Genomic DNA, 15,005 nt, shown 5'->3' with positions numbered 1-15,005 from the left:
AATCTCTCCCTTCTCTCGAAGGCAAAGGGTCTGTCCTACCCCCCGAAGAGTGTAAATGTATAAATATAACTTGGGTCTTCTTGCAGGTTAATGTATGTCCCATGCCCCAGGGAGGACCATCCTGGAAAGGCCCCAGAGGTCTGAAGTTTGGTTCGATTTGGGTACGGGTAAGGTGATTAGGAACCGGAATCAGGGTCCATACAAGCTATGCAGCCTAGGTCGCCTCATTTGTGACTGCAATTTCAGGTCGTGAAAAAAGAGTATTTTGTTAAGAGTTTGCTTTCCACAGAATCCAAAGGGTATCACAAGGAACAAGTCAACGGTGCAGTCCAATTGGATTACAGTCTTTAAGGTCATGACCAAAATGTCTTACTCATCTTTGTGAACCCTCAAATTATTACATAGCAAAGCACACAGGTATTTGTTGAATGGATTATAATAGGGAGTTGTTATTTGCCTTTTGGATTTTATAGAGGATTGAAGGAGGGAGTCAGCCAGAACTGCACAGCAATGAAGGCTGCTGAATAGATTATTCTCAATCCATGAAACCTGCGTAACAAGTTTCTGGTCCAGTCCAGTTCTCTCATGGGAGTGACTTCAGATTCCCAGTTAGTAGTTGTAATAGTAGTAGTAAACTGTTTATGGTAGAAGCTGCGGCTACCATTTAGAGCAACAAATAAACACCTGACACTGAGTGAGGCCGTTTATGTACGTTATCGTGAAACTTGGCAATAATTCAGCAAGGTAGGAATATTCCCATTTTGCAGATACTGAGGTTCAAACTGCCCAAAGTCAGAGGCTCCTGCCCACACTACCAGCTTCACCACCAGACCTATTAAAAACAATCTCTAGGTTTTCAGCTTTATGACTTTAATTTGCTGAAAACTCAGAGATGATATGGTAATTTTTAGAAAGCATTTAAAAGATCTGGTGCTTTGAAGAAAGCATTTTTTTGAACAAGAAGACAACCTGTTAAATTAAGTCATGTTGGTTGTTTAGCATGAGAAAAAGTTTATTCTACTTTTGGAATCCCCTGTAGTAGCTGGGTAGCTGAATGCATCTTCGGAAGTCCTGCAAATCACACTAAGTAATATGACTATTTGTCCTACAGGAGACAAGGCAATATAAGGCTGGCTAAGACAGGATCCTCATCCTTAAGGAGCTTACTGTCCAGTAGGAGAGAAAAGATGCATACCTTAGGCAATGTTAGAATATGCAAATGCTAAAGGTCCTAGGAATCCTGAAAGTTCTGGCCAAAGCAGAGTCAGAGCAGAGACAGGGGCCATAAAACTGGAAACAGACCTAGGAGGACCTCCTGGCTGGGACAGGCTAGGGAAGAAAGGTCCTTGGGGAGGAGGATCACACCCCTGGACTGTGTGAGGGTGTGGAGGGGGCTGGGGGTTGCGGGCATGGGGCCTTGGGCATGTGAAGTTCTGCTGCCTGGCGTGTGAAGGAAATGTGAATATTCTGATGGGATCCCTGCTAGGAATCAAAGTGCAATCCTTGTGCCTAGGACCTCTGGGCCCGAGTCCCAAGCCTTCCCCTTCCCTGGTGCCCCCTCTGTTGCTTCCTCAGTGAGAATTCTGTTGCCTCCTGCCCTGTCATCAGGTGAGGGGCAGGAGGGAGTTGCTGACTGCTGATTACTGGGAGGGATGAGGTCCTAGGTGACTAAGGAGAAACTCTTGGTGCTGAGAAGCTGCCTCCCTCACCTCCTCCGTGCTGGGTCCTATACGGTAAAGCCCCTCCCACTCTCCGTGAGGTCAGGAAACTGTGTCTCATCACCGCCCTACATCCTCTGAAGAATATGTCCTCATTTTCTGGAGAACTCCCTTCTCTCCTTCCTGGTCACCTCTCCAGGCCCCACCAACTCGCCCCACATGAGCCTCCACCACTGGCAGCCCCCTCTTTCTAGCACATCCCCAGTAGAACATAGTCCCCTCTGTCTTGGGGGGCACAGAACCGAGTGCCTCCCCCTCCTGGGGCCCATCAGGAGAAGCAGGTAGTACCCAATAATTGTATTAAACTTGGCTTCATGAGCCGCCCTGGAGAACTTTCATTCATTTCCTGAATCTGGACGAAAACTATTCATGCAATCACAACTTACACTCTGGAACATAAATCCAGTTGTCTTCACGGGCCAAGAATGGCTGCTCTCCCGCACACGACTCAAGGACCTTCCCAGTTTTACCCACGTTGCCTGCTGGCATGGTTATTTGTGAAATTTCTGAACTGTCCAAGAGGGCATGAGCTGGGCAAATTCTCTTGGGAAGATTTAGTTCAGATATTCACAATGTAACTGCCTTTTAAACCCAAGAACTTGCAGAGGGGCGTGGAAAATACCGGAACTCTTGCCCCAAACTCCACAGGCGCTAACGCTTCATACACACACGGAAGAAATGTGAGATTATTCAACCCAATTAGCAACCCAGTTCAAAATGGGAATTTAAAAAAAAATTCATTGGGAACTCAATCTGTGTTAGCATTCTAGCTACTGTCTTCTTGTGAGTTTATCATTCTGGCACAGTGGTGGGTAACACATAACCAAGAAAACAGGTATACTTGATAGCCCAGATGCCTGGAACCTTTCTGGAAGGCCATGTGAGCTGCTAATAAACCACCTGAGGATAGGCAGGAACAAAATAGGCTGTGATTCAACCTTGGAAGAGCAGTTGGGGAGAGGGCCTTTGTATGTCCCAACTGCAGGTTTTGACAGTGTTACCAATATGTCCATCCCAACATCTATGAACTGGAAGCTAGACACTTCTTAGCAAAAGGACACACCCCTTATAGACTCTGCATTACAGGTGTCACACATGCTCATTCATGGTGATAACAACCTTGCAAAGTAGGTATTATTTTCATTTAACAGGTAGGGAAACTGAGGCTTCAAGGGGTGAAGTGATCTGCCCAAGCTCACACAGCTCCAAGGTCCCAGAACCAGGTTCCAGATCCACGTCTTCTCTGACCACCTGGGCCCAGTCTCTTAACTGCCTTCCCCACTGCTGGGCCCTTTGAGTATTCTTTATGCGGAAGCTGTTTCCCTGTAAAAAAAAATTATTATTATTATTATTGAAAAGCTTTTGTACCTTTCAGCAGCCCAGGCACCACAGATTTTATCAAGGAAGAGGAGGCCAAACCTGGGGAGACTGACAGTCAGCCCAGAAACGCAGAGCCCAAGAGTGCCGGGGGACAGAAGCAGACCGAAGGCACAGGCCCTCAGGGGACCAGGTAAGGACTCGTGGCTCATGCGTCTTGGTCCTCGGAGAGAACTGACTTGCACTGTTACCCCCCCGTATGGTTTTTAGACACTTATGCTTTTATGTGAAGGAGAGTGTACCTTAAAATGAAATGCTTAAAAGGTTTTGAAAACAAACCATTGGATCTAGTTCCTTCTCTGAGAACAGGAAAAGGTAAGGCAGGCGGAGAGTTTTTTCTTTTTTCTCCCATTTATTCCATTAAGCGTGATTGTGCATGGTTTTGAGTGGAGACCAGCAATTTGGCTTCTGGAGAGGGCATCTGGGTGGCAGGTGGTGGGATGAGGGTGGGGAACGAGGGGTGGAGAAGCAGTGTGCAACTCTGGGGATATCTCATCTGGCCCAGGAGGGGTGGGTGCATGGGTGTCTGTGGGTGGCAGACTGCTCACATCCCACAGGGATCTTCTCACCTCCGACCCAGGGTGTCAAGATCTCGGTGTGTAAGAAATAACATCAGAATAAATATATGCTTTATTTCCAAACACTGGTTTAGCGGATACCTCCTCTTTCAGTCCTGAGCATCCAAAGGCCCAAGCCATGCCGCTCCACTGACCACGTTACCCTCCCCTGTGGTGGCAGAAGGAACAGGACCCAAGGAGTCTCCATGGGACTCCAAAGAAAGTGACACTTGACAGCCAACCTTGCCATGGACCTAGTCTTCCCCTTGGAGAAACCACTGAGCGTCCCACTTCCTCACCACCCAATGAATGCAGTAGGCTTTATTTTAACATGTGATCTATGCTTTGGTGGACACCTGTAAATGTAGAACATGGTAGTGGCTTGGATGGCTTGGATTAGGGGCAATGAGAGCATATGTGAATCTATAGCGATCAGATTAGACGATGTTAGATCTTAGATTAGATTAGAAGATGTTAGATCTTCTAGTGATCTAACACCTCCTATTGAGAAGGGCAGACCTCCCTTCTAATTCCTCCCAAGTCTTCTTCCTCCCAGCCTTGGAGCCTGGGCTGGTCATGTAGACATTCTGGGTTCTGGTTCCCTTGTCTAAAAATCAAGATAATAAAATCTACCTCTCTGCATTGCTATAATAACTAAAGGAAATAATACATTGATGAGCACCTAGCTCTAGTGGGTACAAACTATTGTTAGTTTCTCTCCTGCCACCTCCCCAGTGGCCCTAGTAAGCCCCTGAATATTATCTGAAAGGTGAGGTTCCCCATGCATAGAACGTTCCCAAACCCATGAGGCTCATATAATCCTCCACCTGTTCCCAGAAGACATTTTCTGTTATCCTGAGAGTCACTGAGAATTTGTCCTAATTTTATGGTATATATTCAGTTTTTTCTTATATAAGGATAAGGACTGCTTGTCTTCCCCCAATTTTTTCCTCACTAGTCTCCAATTCTTTCTCTCGCATTCTAAAGTGGTTTGCATAAATTAGAGTAGGAGCCAGATGCTTGAATTGTATCAGGGAGAGATTTGAAGCAAGTGTGACAAAGAAGTAATATATAGAAAGCTCTTACAAATCAATAAGAAAAACATGAATACCTAGTAGAAAAATGGGAAGAGGCATAGCAGACAATTTCACAGAAGAAATGCAGGTAGCAAATAAACATTTGAAAAAAACAAAACAAGTTGAATCTAAGTAATACATGTAAATTTGCACGAGATCTATTTGGCCTCCCAAATTGGCTAAGGCTTTTAAAATAGTACTCAATACTGGTAGTGAAATGCGTAGCATTTCCTGGGCACTGGTTGTGTCCTGGTGACACAGCTATGAGAGATGCCTTCATATCCTACCTGTAAGGTATTTGGTACAAACCGGAATTTGGCAACATGTGTGAAGTGTCTTTAGAGGGGTCATATCTTTTGACGTAGCATTCCATGCCCACGAATCTGTTCTCATGAGACACATAGTCAAAGATGTATGAGCAAGGACATTTATCATGGGGTAATTTGTGACAGCAAAAACTGTGAAACAACTTACATACCCAGGAATAGGAGAAGAGTTAAATTATGATACATTTATGTAATGTACTTAATATCCTGCTCTTAAAGAATAATTGAATTTATGGCAGGAAATCATGGTCACAATAAAAAGTTTAGGGAAAGAAAGCAGGACATAATGTTGTATGTACCCTAATATTCCAATTTTGGTTTTTTTTTTTTTTTAAAGTATGTCTAGAGAGCTCAGAGTTGTAAATTCAAATGCCTTCAGGGAACAGGCAGATGTGGCAGGAGAAACACATATCCAAGGCTGTGGGGACTGAGGTAAACCAGAACATACAGCCTCCCCTTGAAGGTGGTTGCCTCAGAGTGCAAAGCCTGAGCCAAAGCACTACTGCAGGATGAAAATAGCCTGGGGTTCTTGAGTTGGCAACCCACCTCTAGAATTCCAGAAAAAAAGCAACAGCCCTCTGAGTTTTGGATTTTTTCCTTCTTTTTCATCTTCTGAAAGCTCCAAATTTTCTCCAAATGAATAGCGACTACTTGTATAACCAGAGGAAAACGTTAAAAGTCTGTGGCTGTTGGAATATAGGAAGACCACTGGTTGGTCAAGCACATGAAGAAGTCTAGGCCAAAGCCATAGCCTGAGGGCAGACAGATGCTTTTTCCGTCTTCATCTTCTTGCCTCTAGAACATTTGGTCACACCTAGTTGAATTCCCGAATGTGGGAGGCCCTCCCTTCTGAGCTGAAGTCCACACGGGGCCCTAGAGGCATTCGGCAGAATCTGTAGGGCCCGGTCTATGAATAGCACATCCCGGCATACCAAAGGGAGTGTTTAGTCCCAGCCCTGGAGCTATGAAATCTGCTCCCTCTCTGATAGACGTAAGAAATCGGGGTTAAAATAGCATAAATATAGAATGGTGCAGTCGGCCACCTTTAGGGGAAACATGCCAGGAAGGCTGATTGAACCTTTAAAGAGGAAGGCAGTGGTGGTGACAAAGAAGAGTGAAGATGCATTCCCTGCAGTAGGTATGCTGGGACCCACAGGAGCCACCCTGCAGCGACACTGGCTTCTGAACGACTGTGGTTCCTGTTGAGTGTCCAGTTCCGTGTTTCAGAAGCTGCCCTAGCTGCTGATTTTGTGTAGGTGTTTCCTGACGCCCAAATTAAATTGGCTCAGGGCAGAGGGGCAGCAGTGTGTTCAGGGACAGACCAGAACATTCAGGTTCCAGCGCTGGTTAGCTAATCTCCGAGGCCCTTCATCAAATTCAAAATGAAAAGTAATCAACCGGAGCCTGCATTTCCAAATCTCCTGTTATCACTTCCCTCCGCCCCTCCCGGCAAAAAAAATTATCAAGAGAATTCAGTTGGTCACATAGAAACATGTGTCACTCAGAACGCGATCCGAACCAGCTCCACTCCTATACGCACACTGCCAGATGCTCAGAGCTTCCTGGAATTGCTGATACATCCCTTACTGGGGTTTCTAAAACCCATGAGGGGCCTGAAAGGAGAGCTTAACTGATTGCTGTTAGAGCTGATGAGTAAAAATGCACACTGCGTCTTCGCTGAGTGTCCTATGCAGTTAACAATAAAAGAGGCTTACAGAGTATTAGGATGTTAGAAACTGGTGCTCCCCGGGAGGCCCTCAATTAAAGTGAGTCAGTATTGACTTGGCCCTTGGCTGGGCCAGATGCTCCAAGGTTTTGCAAATCAAATCCTTGCCTGAGCTAGTACCCACACAGGCCTTCTCGAACCCTCAGAGTCCCGTGCCCTCTATGGGGTGAGTGTCTTCAGAAACTGAACAATAAGGACAGCAGCACCTCATTAGATCCTGCAGGACAGCACAAGGGGGACAGGGCAGGAAGGAACAAGGAAGGGAAATGGAATCAGAGAAGTACTTTCAGGGTCCTATCCACATTGCGAGGGTAAAAAACCCTGAGCAGCACACACAACATCACAATGGATTAAACAGATTCTCATTTTCACGAGGAAATGGGAAGGCCAGCCAGTTTCTTAAGGGGACACAAGGTAGGGATTAAGAACACATCCCGTAGCATCAGGCAGGCTTGAGTTTGAATGATTGCCCATCACTTACTAGAAATACGATCTTGGGTAACTGATGAGACCTCCCTAAGCCTTGGTGCCCTCAATTATAGTGTGGTGTGATCGTGATACCTGTTTCATAGGGTTGTGAGGCCCAACTGGGTGTATGTAATACAGTTAGTATGGTTCCTGGCCCGTTCAGTACAAGCCCTCAGTAAGTAGTGCTTATTTGTTATTTTTATAAGGTAAGTTTTGACCATGTGATTTCACTGCTAGAAATTCCTACCCATTTGGGCACTTTGCCTCCTCCTCTCTGTACATCTCTTCATACTTTAGAATCAGGAGGTAGGGGAGAAGAAGTCTATCATAGCCAGAGGTTATAGATCAACTGGGGGGCTAGTGACAAAGAGAAGGTAATGATCTCATGAGAGAGTTATAATTTTTATCGCACTAAGCAGTAAATGTAACCAAAATCATCAGGGTAACTGGACACCAGCTTCTAGAGCCTTCCCCCCCCATCTGCCAAGGTAGATTATACTTTCCTTAAGATTTTGTAAAGCTGTGTGTGAAGCAGGAGTATCATAAATGTATGCTGAATGAATCCAGATGAGGAGGCACTGGTGGTTTTTGTAGAGTCTGGTTTTCCTTCTCCATAAATGCCGGAACAAAAACCATCATTTGAGAGATTTACCCGTTATCAGCCCTGGCTGACCTGGACTGGATAGTCTTCCCAAAGCTTCTGCAGAAAAGACATGTATCCTCAGGGTCACCCCGTCTCCCCAGAACCAGCCTGAGCTCCACAAATGTACAAAAGGAGAATCCAAGAAGTAGTAAAATGAAACTAACTCTACTGTCCTCCTTTTGTACCTCCAACCATTTTAACACTGCATATTTTCTTCTCTAGGCTTCTTTGTTGCCTGGAGGGACCCTCCCTCTTGGTGTTAGAAGTCTTTCATCCATGAGCACCTATAGGAGAATAATAAACTTGTCTTTTCTCCATGCAGATCCAGTAGTTCAACAAGAGGGCCCAATGTGGGCAAGTGACACTAAGCTGAAGAGGCCAACTCGAGAGAGAAGAAACTTAGTTTCATCTTCACAGCTAATGACCATGACTGAGAATACCCCTGAGAGAGCCAAAAAAGGAGACCCAAGTGCTCTTTCCCAGAATGAGCCACATCCAGGCCTATCTCAGGCCTTCCAAGGAACAAACAGCCCTCAAGTGTTGAGTGAGTCCTTGGGGCCACCACTCCAAACCACCACCACGGGAGGACCAAGAAGGGCACCATTTAGGTTCAGAGACAAAGATTTTTATTCTATTTTGTCATTAAACACTGGAGGAGAAGGTGATGACATTGAAGAAGAGACCCTCATAGAGGAAGAACTTTTGTTGGCTGATATGCACCCGCCTCATTCTCCTCCCAATCATAAGAGAAGTCGATTTCTTGGGACATCAGTCTCTCGGGCCAAAAATAAAAATTTTGAAGAAAATCCTGAAAATTGCAGAGCTAATTCTGTAAGAAGAAATGAGTCTAGTCATGGCTCATTAAGAATAAGCAATACAATGGTGCCAGTGACAGAGCCACCTCCTGTTGGGCCAAGGGTGTTTCAAGACCCTGAGCCACCTGATGGGGGGTCTCCTAAAGACAATGACAGTGGTGACAGTGAACATGAGAATAGCACCTTTCCTCCATGGGACACAAAATCTGACACTAGTCTAGACGGTGACCTTAATGCTGAAAATGTATTTAGAGATTGTACTTTGATGGAAGATAGGCCTGGTACCCACGATTATGAAAGAGATTGGCACACCTATTTAAACAGTTCTAGTAGTTCTCTTGACCGTTTTCTTCCTGGTAGACCAATGGCTCCAAGATCACCAGTGAATTCATCTTATAACACTCCTGGATCATTAATGCATTCTGCTATGAGAGAGGATATTCCAGTAGATTTGTCAATGTCGTCTACCTTTGTTCACGGTGCAGACTCAGAAGGAAACTCAAGGTTTAATGTTCGTCGACCACTGTCCCCCATTAGAAATAGGAATCCATATGTCTGTGCTGAAAACCATAGTTATTTTCCAGTAGACAGTGCACATGAATTTGATGTCAGGGGAGCAGAAGATGTTACTTTAACAAGCCCATCACAGGGGGCTCCATTATACACAGAAGGCCTCTTACTCCATCCTCAAAGCAACTTGTCCTTGGTGGAGTCTTCCAGCTCCTCTCCATCAAGAATGAACTTACAAGGCCATTTGCACGTGCCTGCGTCCCTGCAAGAAAACATACCTTTTACTTTCTTTGCAGTCTCTGATTTCCCAAATCAAAATGATAATGGAAACAGACCGGCAGTCTCTGCTTTCGTGGATGAAAAGGAAACCACTAAGATAAAGGCAGACCCCGAGAAACTCAAGAAATTACAAGAAAGGTGAGGAATTTTGATAATTAGATGTGTATACTTTTTTTATTCCATGTTTCCTAGGTAGAAATAAGCAGTATCTTCATTAGAGCGTCATGGGAATTTTAAATCATAGATAGGCCTTTCTTTGGCCTATTTTAATGATTGCTTATATTGAGGAAATTGTCTATTTTGTTGCTCTTAAGATATATATATCTATGAGAAGAAGTTTGGTGTTCCAGTTCAATCTCCTCAGTCTTCTCAACGTGTTTTTTTCCTTGAATACCATAACTTTAAGGAAGGCAAGTTTGCTAGACATGAGGGGGTTTGGACTGCTACGTAGGGCTAGGAACCAGGATTTTTACGAAAAGGTTGCTATCTCCCCAAAGAGTGAACCACTCCTCACTTGAAGTTCACCAGCTCTCTCTCATGGGACTTTGTGCAAATCCAACCAACAGCTCTAGAATTTGAATCTTTCCAACCAAAAGGCCAGTCCCAACTAGTTACCATGGTTACCTGGGTTCTCTGCGGGGCAGTGCTGGGGTAACCACTGCTTCCATTTCCTGTGTCTTTCTCATGCATGGGAAAGAAATAAGATCTTTTTTGTGGATTGCCCTTTTCTTTGATCTTTATTGTCTTGTAAGATGATTTGGGGATATTTCACAAGTATGAAATTTGATACCTTTTAAAGCCATCATTAGAAACCATGTCAGGATTTGACCGTTTCCTTTATGACAGGTGTTACCACACCCTAATGTTGGCTTACTGATCTGGAAATGGATTCTTTGAATGCAAGCCTCCTTTGTGTATGTTGGTATGGCTCATTTGGGCCATTAATTATCCAATTGATATTCATTTGCGAGTGGGAAAAGTCCATGGCAGTGAATGAGAGTGCAGGAGGATAAGACAGGACACAGGATGCACCCCGACTACTCCTCTAGGTCTTTATCCAACTGCAGGAATGAGTAACTTTCCTGTTGGCGGGACCTTTTCTTTTCCGTATTATGCAAGCTACCAGCACACTGACCCATGGCTAAGGGCCAAAAGGCCTCACACACACCCATCTACACCTACCAAGAAATACACCTTCAGACCCACTTGTCCGGAGTCTGGACTTTCCACAATCCCAAAGCGATGCCTTTGGGCTAAAAATGATTTCTTTTAAAAGTGCATCCACGTTGGCGTGGCAATGCATTAAACAGCTATGAGTTTTGTTTTTATCAGATGCCTTCTTTTTTCTGTATATAGTAAACCTTATGCTTTTCTTATTATCTTAAAAATGTTCATTTTAGGAAATAGGAAAAATATAAACTTCAAAGAAAAATCACCTGTAATCCTATAATCCGGAGATAAGCACTACAAAAAAAACTTCGCTTCCCAGTCTTTTATCTTTGCATATAAATGCAATTTTTAGTACACATTGGCTCATATTTCATAATATGCCTCATTTTAATATTTCAAGGCCATTTCTCAATGCCACTTATACTCTTTAAAAATTTCCCCTTGGTTAGTTACTTTAATGCATACAAATAATTAGGGAATTTGAAATAAAACAAAACCCAAATATCCCTGTGCCTACTTTCCAGCTAATAGAACTTTACTGGAGCTCTTGAACCCCTCACCCACCCTAACTCATCCTCCTCCATCTACACCCTCCCAGCCCCTTCTGCGCCCAGGAAACCATTCTTGCATTGCATTTATCATTGTTTTGCTTTCAATTTTAAAAATTTTTAAATTTATTTATTTTAAGTAATCTCTACACCCAACATGGGGCTCGAACTCACAACCCCAAGATCAAGAGTTGCATGCTCCTCCAACTGTGCCCTCCAGGCACCCCTCCTTTGCTTTTAATTTTGTTGTTGTTGGAAGTTTTTTGCTTTCTGGTTTTCCCATAGGAATATATATATATATATATATATATATATATATACACCTGAACAATATATTGTGCATTTTTAATTCTATAGAAATGTTACCATTATTTCTAAACTCCGTAGAAATGGAATATCTATTGTTCTGTGATTTGCTTTTCCCCCTAGCATCATTAGCAAGAGGCTAACCTTGTTGATATTTTTGGCTTTACTTTGTTCACTTTCACGACTACAAGGTAGTCCTTTATATGAATATACTACAATTTGGCCATTTTCCTGTTGATGGGCATTGGGGTTCTCTACTGTTTTCTGCAGACAATGCAGCATAAATGTTCTTGCAAATGTGTCCTGGTGCACATGGGAAGAGTTCTCTGGGATATTTATCTAGGGGTGGAATTGCTGAGCTAGAGGTTAGCGCACCTTCCACCATGCTAAATAATGACCGTTTACTGTCTTACTAGGAATGTATACGGTTGTGCATCCTTGCCAGCACTTACATTGATTGGCTTTTCAAAATTTTTCTTCTCTAATGGGAATAAAAGGATATTGTGGCTTTAATTTACATTTAATTTTATTGACTGTTAACGAGGCTAGGCATTTTATGTGCTCTTTTAAATGCCAAATGATTATTTGTGTTTCCTCTTCTGTAAAACACTTGTTTATATCTTGTGCCCATTTTTCCTTTAGAATATTTCTCTTTTATTTCAGGAGTCCCTTATATATTCTGGCCACTGATTTAATCCTTTAACAGTTATGTATTGGGAATATCTTTTCCCAATTTGTAGTTTGTCCTTCCTCTTTCTTGATGTCTTTTAATGAAAATAAATTCCTAATTTTAGGGGCGCCTGGTGGCTCAGTCGTTGAGCGTCTGCCTTCGGCTCAGGTCATGATCCCAGGGTCCTGGGATCGAGCCCCCCATCGGGCTCCCTGCTCGGCAGGAAGCCTGCTTCTCCCTCTCCCACTCCCCCTGCTTGTGTTCCTGCTCTCGCTATGTCTCTCTCTGTCAAATAAATAAATAAATAATTTTAAAAAAATAAATTCTTAATATTAATGAAGTCAAATGTAGCTTCTTTATGGATTGTGATTTGTATCTTCTTATCTTGTTGAAGAAATCCTTTTGTAACCTAGGGTCATTATGAGATGCTTCCTATTTTCTTCTAAAATCTCTATAGTTTTACTCTGCACACTTAGGACTTAATGTGAAATGGGTTTTGGACTTAAATGTGAAGTGGGGTATAATACGGGGTATGAGGTATGCTTGATGAACTGCCAACTATCGCAAGATCTTTCCCTGCTAAACTGAAAAGCCATGTCTGTCATATAACTATAAATGTCCGAGTCTGTTTCAGAGCTGCCTCTTCTGGCCTGTTGTTCCTTTCTGGTTTTTTTCCTAATCCAATACTACAGCATCTTAATGTCTGTAGCTTTTATAAGTTTCAGTAGCCGATGGCGCAAAGCCTCCCTCCACATTTTGTTCCTTAAGAGTCCTTTACTATATACGTTTCAGAATCAGCTTGTTGGGATTTTCACTGAAACTGCACTGCATCTATAGATTGTTCTGGGGAGAACTGACATCTTGGAGATATTGAGTCTTTGAAAAATATGGTATATCTCTTCTTTTGTTTGTGCCCATCATGGAACACTACAATTCTGTTCTTTTTCATTGACTTCCCTTTCCTGGGGAGGAAGGGCTCTGAAGAAACTGAGCACATACATCTCTCACCAGAGCAATGCCCTTTCTTCCTTTTCTTTGATTTTAGTCTCTAGGCAGTTTCCTTTCCTTGCCCAGACAGTCCCCCGTCCATGAGGATCCTAAAGAATAGGTCCTAGGCTTTTTAGAGCCTCCCTACATGAACATCAGCTGGCTAGTCTTCACTCATCATTTATTAGACACAAACATATTTGCTTCCATTTTCATAATTCCATTTGCATCAGATTCCAGCAGCTTACATTCTGGAACGCTGGCATAATTTGTTGGCCAAGTATTGTGCTATTGGTGAGTTCACGTCCAGGTTCATTGGTTCATCATCATCCCGACCAACACCTCTTGAGTGATCTGTGTGTGCAAATGCTTCACCAGACACTAGATGTACTTTATAGTCTGCAGAACAGTTGCCCCGCCATCATGGCATCCAGTCTGCCCACAACCCTGTCAGCTAGGTACTGGCAGTATTATCACATGGCTTTATGCATGAGGAAACGGAGGCCTGAGAAGCTGAAATAACTTGTCCAGTGTCATCAAACTTACAAGTTTCAGAGGCAAGCCTCAAACCCAGGACCCCTGCCCACAGATCCCCCACACTCACCAACATGGCATACCACCACCTTCCACAAGAGAGGGGCTCCCAGCCTTTTCCATGGTTTCCTCTAGATTTCTGGTGGCGGGGCTGGTTCTTGCGGTTGGCTCACATGTGTCAGGAACTGCCAAGGAGCCTGATACAAGGCTCCGTGCACTTAACTATCAGTTACCTGCAAGAATTTTCAGTAGGGTCGGAAGGAGCCATGGGGGAGCCCAGGCAGCCCTCCCCCTTTAATGTCCTGGGAAGTGGTGTTAGTAGTTGTAGTTTGTAGAAACTGTGCTGACCCCTGGTCACCAGGACTTGTTTTCCATTTAGTCTCCTGGAGGAGGACTCGGAGGAGGAGGAGGGAGACCTGTGTCGCATCTGTCAGATAGCTGGGGGTTCCCCAACCAACCCCCTCCTGGAGCCTTGCGGCTGTGTGGGAAGCCTGCAATTTGTTCATCAGGAGTGCCTGAAAAAGTGGCTGAAAGTGAAAATAACATCAGGTAGGTGGGGAAGGAAGAACGGCAAGCGTGCCTTGCCATATAATTAGTGAGATGCTGCAGTGTGGGGCTCAGAGCCTTGAGGGCAGCTCCCTCTCCTCAGGGAGCAGTCGCCAGGAGAGCCATGGCCCCCGAGCCCGGGACTCTCGTTCACAGCCCCACGGACAGCAGCCGGACTAAATGCTGCCTTTAAATGATGGGAGGGACATGGATTTGTTTTTCCAAGTCTGAGAGAAGAATCCTGGAATCTGCTCTTGAATCCTACCCCGCCCAAGCCTGAGCAGAGATGCTAAGTTTCCCTCCCAGGAGGAAAGAAACTAAAATAGGTCCGTGGTTGAACCTCAGCAAACACACAGCAAGCCATGCCCGCTAATGGACACGTGGCAAAAATGGTTCCACTTCCTTTTATCTGTGGGGGAAGGAGGGTGTCACCTAAGAAACGGAGCAAAGCTGCAATTTTGCAGTAGGGGCAGGAAAAGAGCACTGATCTAATTTTCTAGAACCATATTAGATAAAGAGATCTCCGTGTGCTGGCTTTGTCAGCTCTGTCTTTTGCGGATCTTATAACTGGGTGTGAAGTCCCTTCTCAACTCCCCGGGGAGGTTATAACCTAAATACAGCCACATGGGTAGGTCCGCTGGCGTTTTCTTGGCAGAGAACAGGGGGTTTCTTTAAAACTTGATTTTGGGGAAAAAGGACAACTTGAATAAAAAGAACAGCGAAAAGCAATGCAAGAACTCAATGACAAA

The 15,005-nt window shown here is 44.1% G+C and overlaps 1 protein-coding gene and 1 long non-coding RNA gene across 9 annotated transcripts in view; one reads left to right on the top strand and one right to left on the bottom strand.

Annotated features, from left to right (window-relative positions):
* MARCHF10 (membrane associated ring-CH-type finger 10) overlaps positions 1–15,005 on the top strand; it is a 79,753-nt gene that overhangs the window by 46,512 nt on the left and 18,236 nt on the right. For 4 of the 5 annotated variants that reach the window (XM_035724722.1, XM_035724719.1, XM_027567793.2 and 1 more), the window contains 3 exons: positions 3,094–3,228; positions 8,214–9,633; positions 14,090–14,259. In XM_035724722.1, coding sequence (XP_035580615.1) covers positions 3,094–3,228; positions 8,214–9,633; positions 14,090–14,259 — 1,725 coding nt within the window. The remainder of the gene's footprint in view (positions 1–3,093; positions 3,229–8,213; positions 9,634–14,089; positions 14,260–15,005) is intronic. The other variant, XM_035724721.1, reaches the window with a different exon arrangement.
* LOC113907969 overlaps positions 1–15,005 on the bottom strand; it is a 46,245-nt gene that overhangs the window by 16,866 nt on the left and 14,374 nt on the right. For 2 of the 4 annotated variants that reach the window (XR_003515325.2, XR_003515327.2), the window contains exons 2-3: positions 13,781–13,943; positions 2,918–3,041 (exon numbers count right to left, since the gene is read on the bottom strand). The exons of 1 other annotated variant lie outside the window; for it this stretch is intronic. This is a non-coding gene — a long non-coding RNA (uncharacterized LOC113907969). The remainder of the gene's footprint in view (positions 1–2,917; positions 3,042–13,780; positions 13,944–15,005) is intronic. One more of the 4 variants, XR_003515326.2, reaches the window with a different exon arrangement.

Source organism: Zalophus californianus, chromosome 16 (genome assembly GCF_009762305.2).
Source record: "Zalophus californianus isolate mZalCal1 chromosome 16, mZalCal1.pri.v2, whole genome shotgun sequence".
In the NCBI taxonomy this organism is placed as follows: Eukaryota; Metazoa; Chordata; class Mammalia; order Carnivora; family Otariidae; genus Zalophus; species Zalophus californianus.
This window is presented reverse-complemented; position numbering and strand designations above follow the sequence as displayed.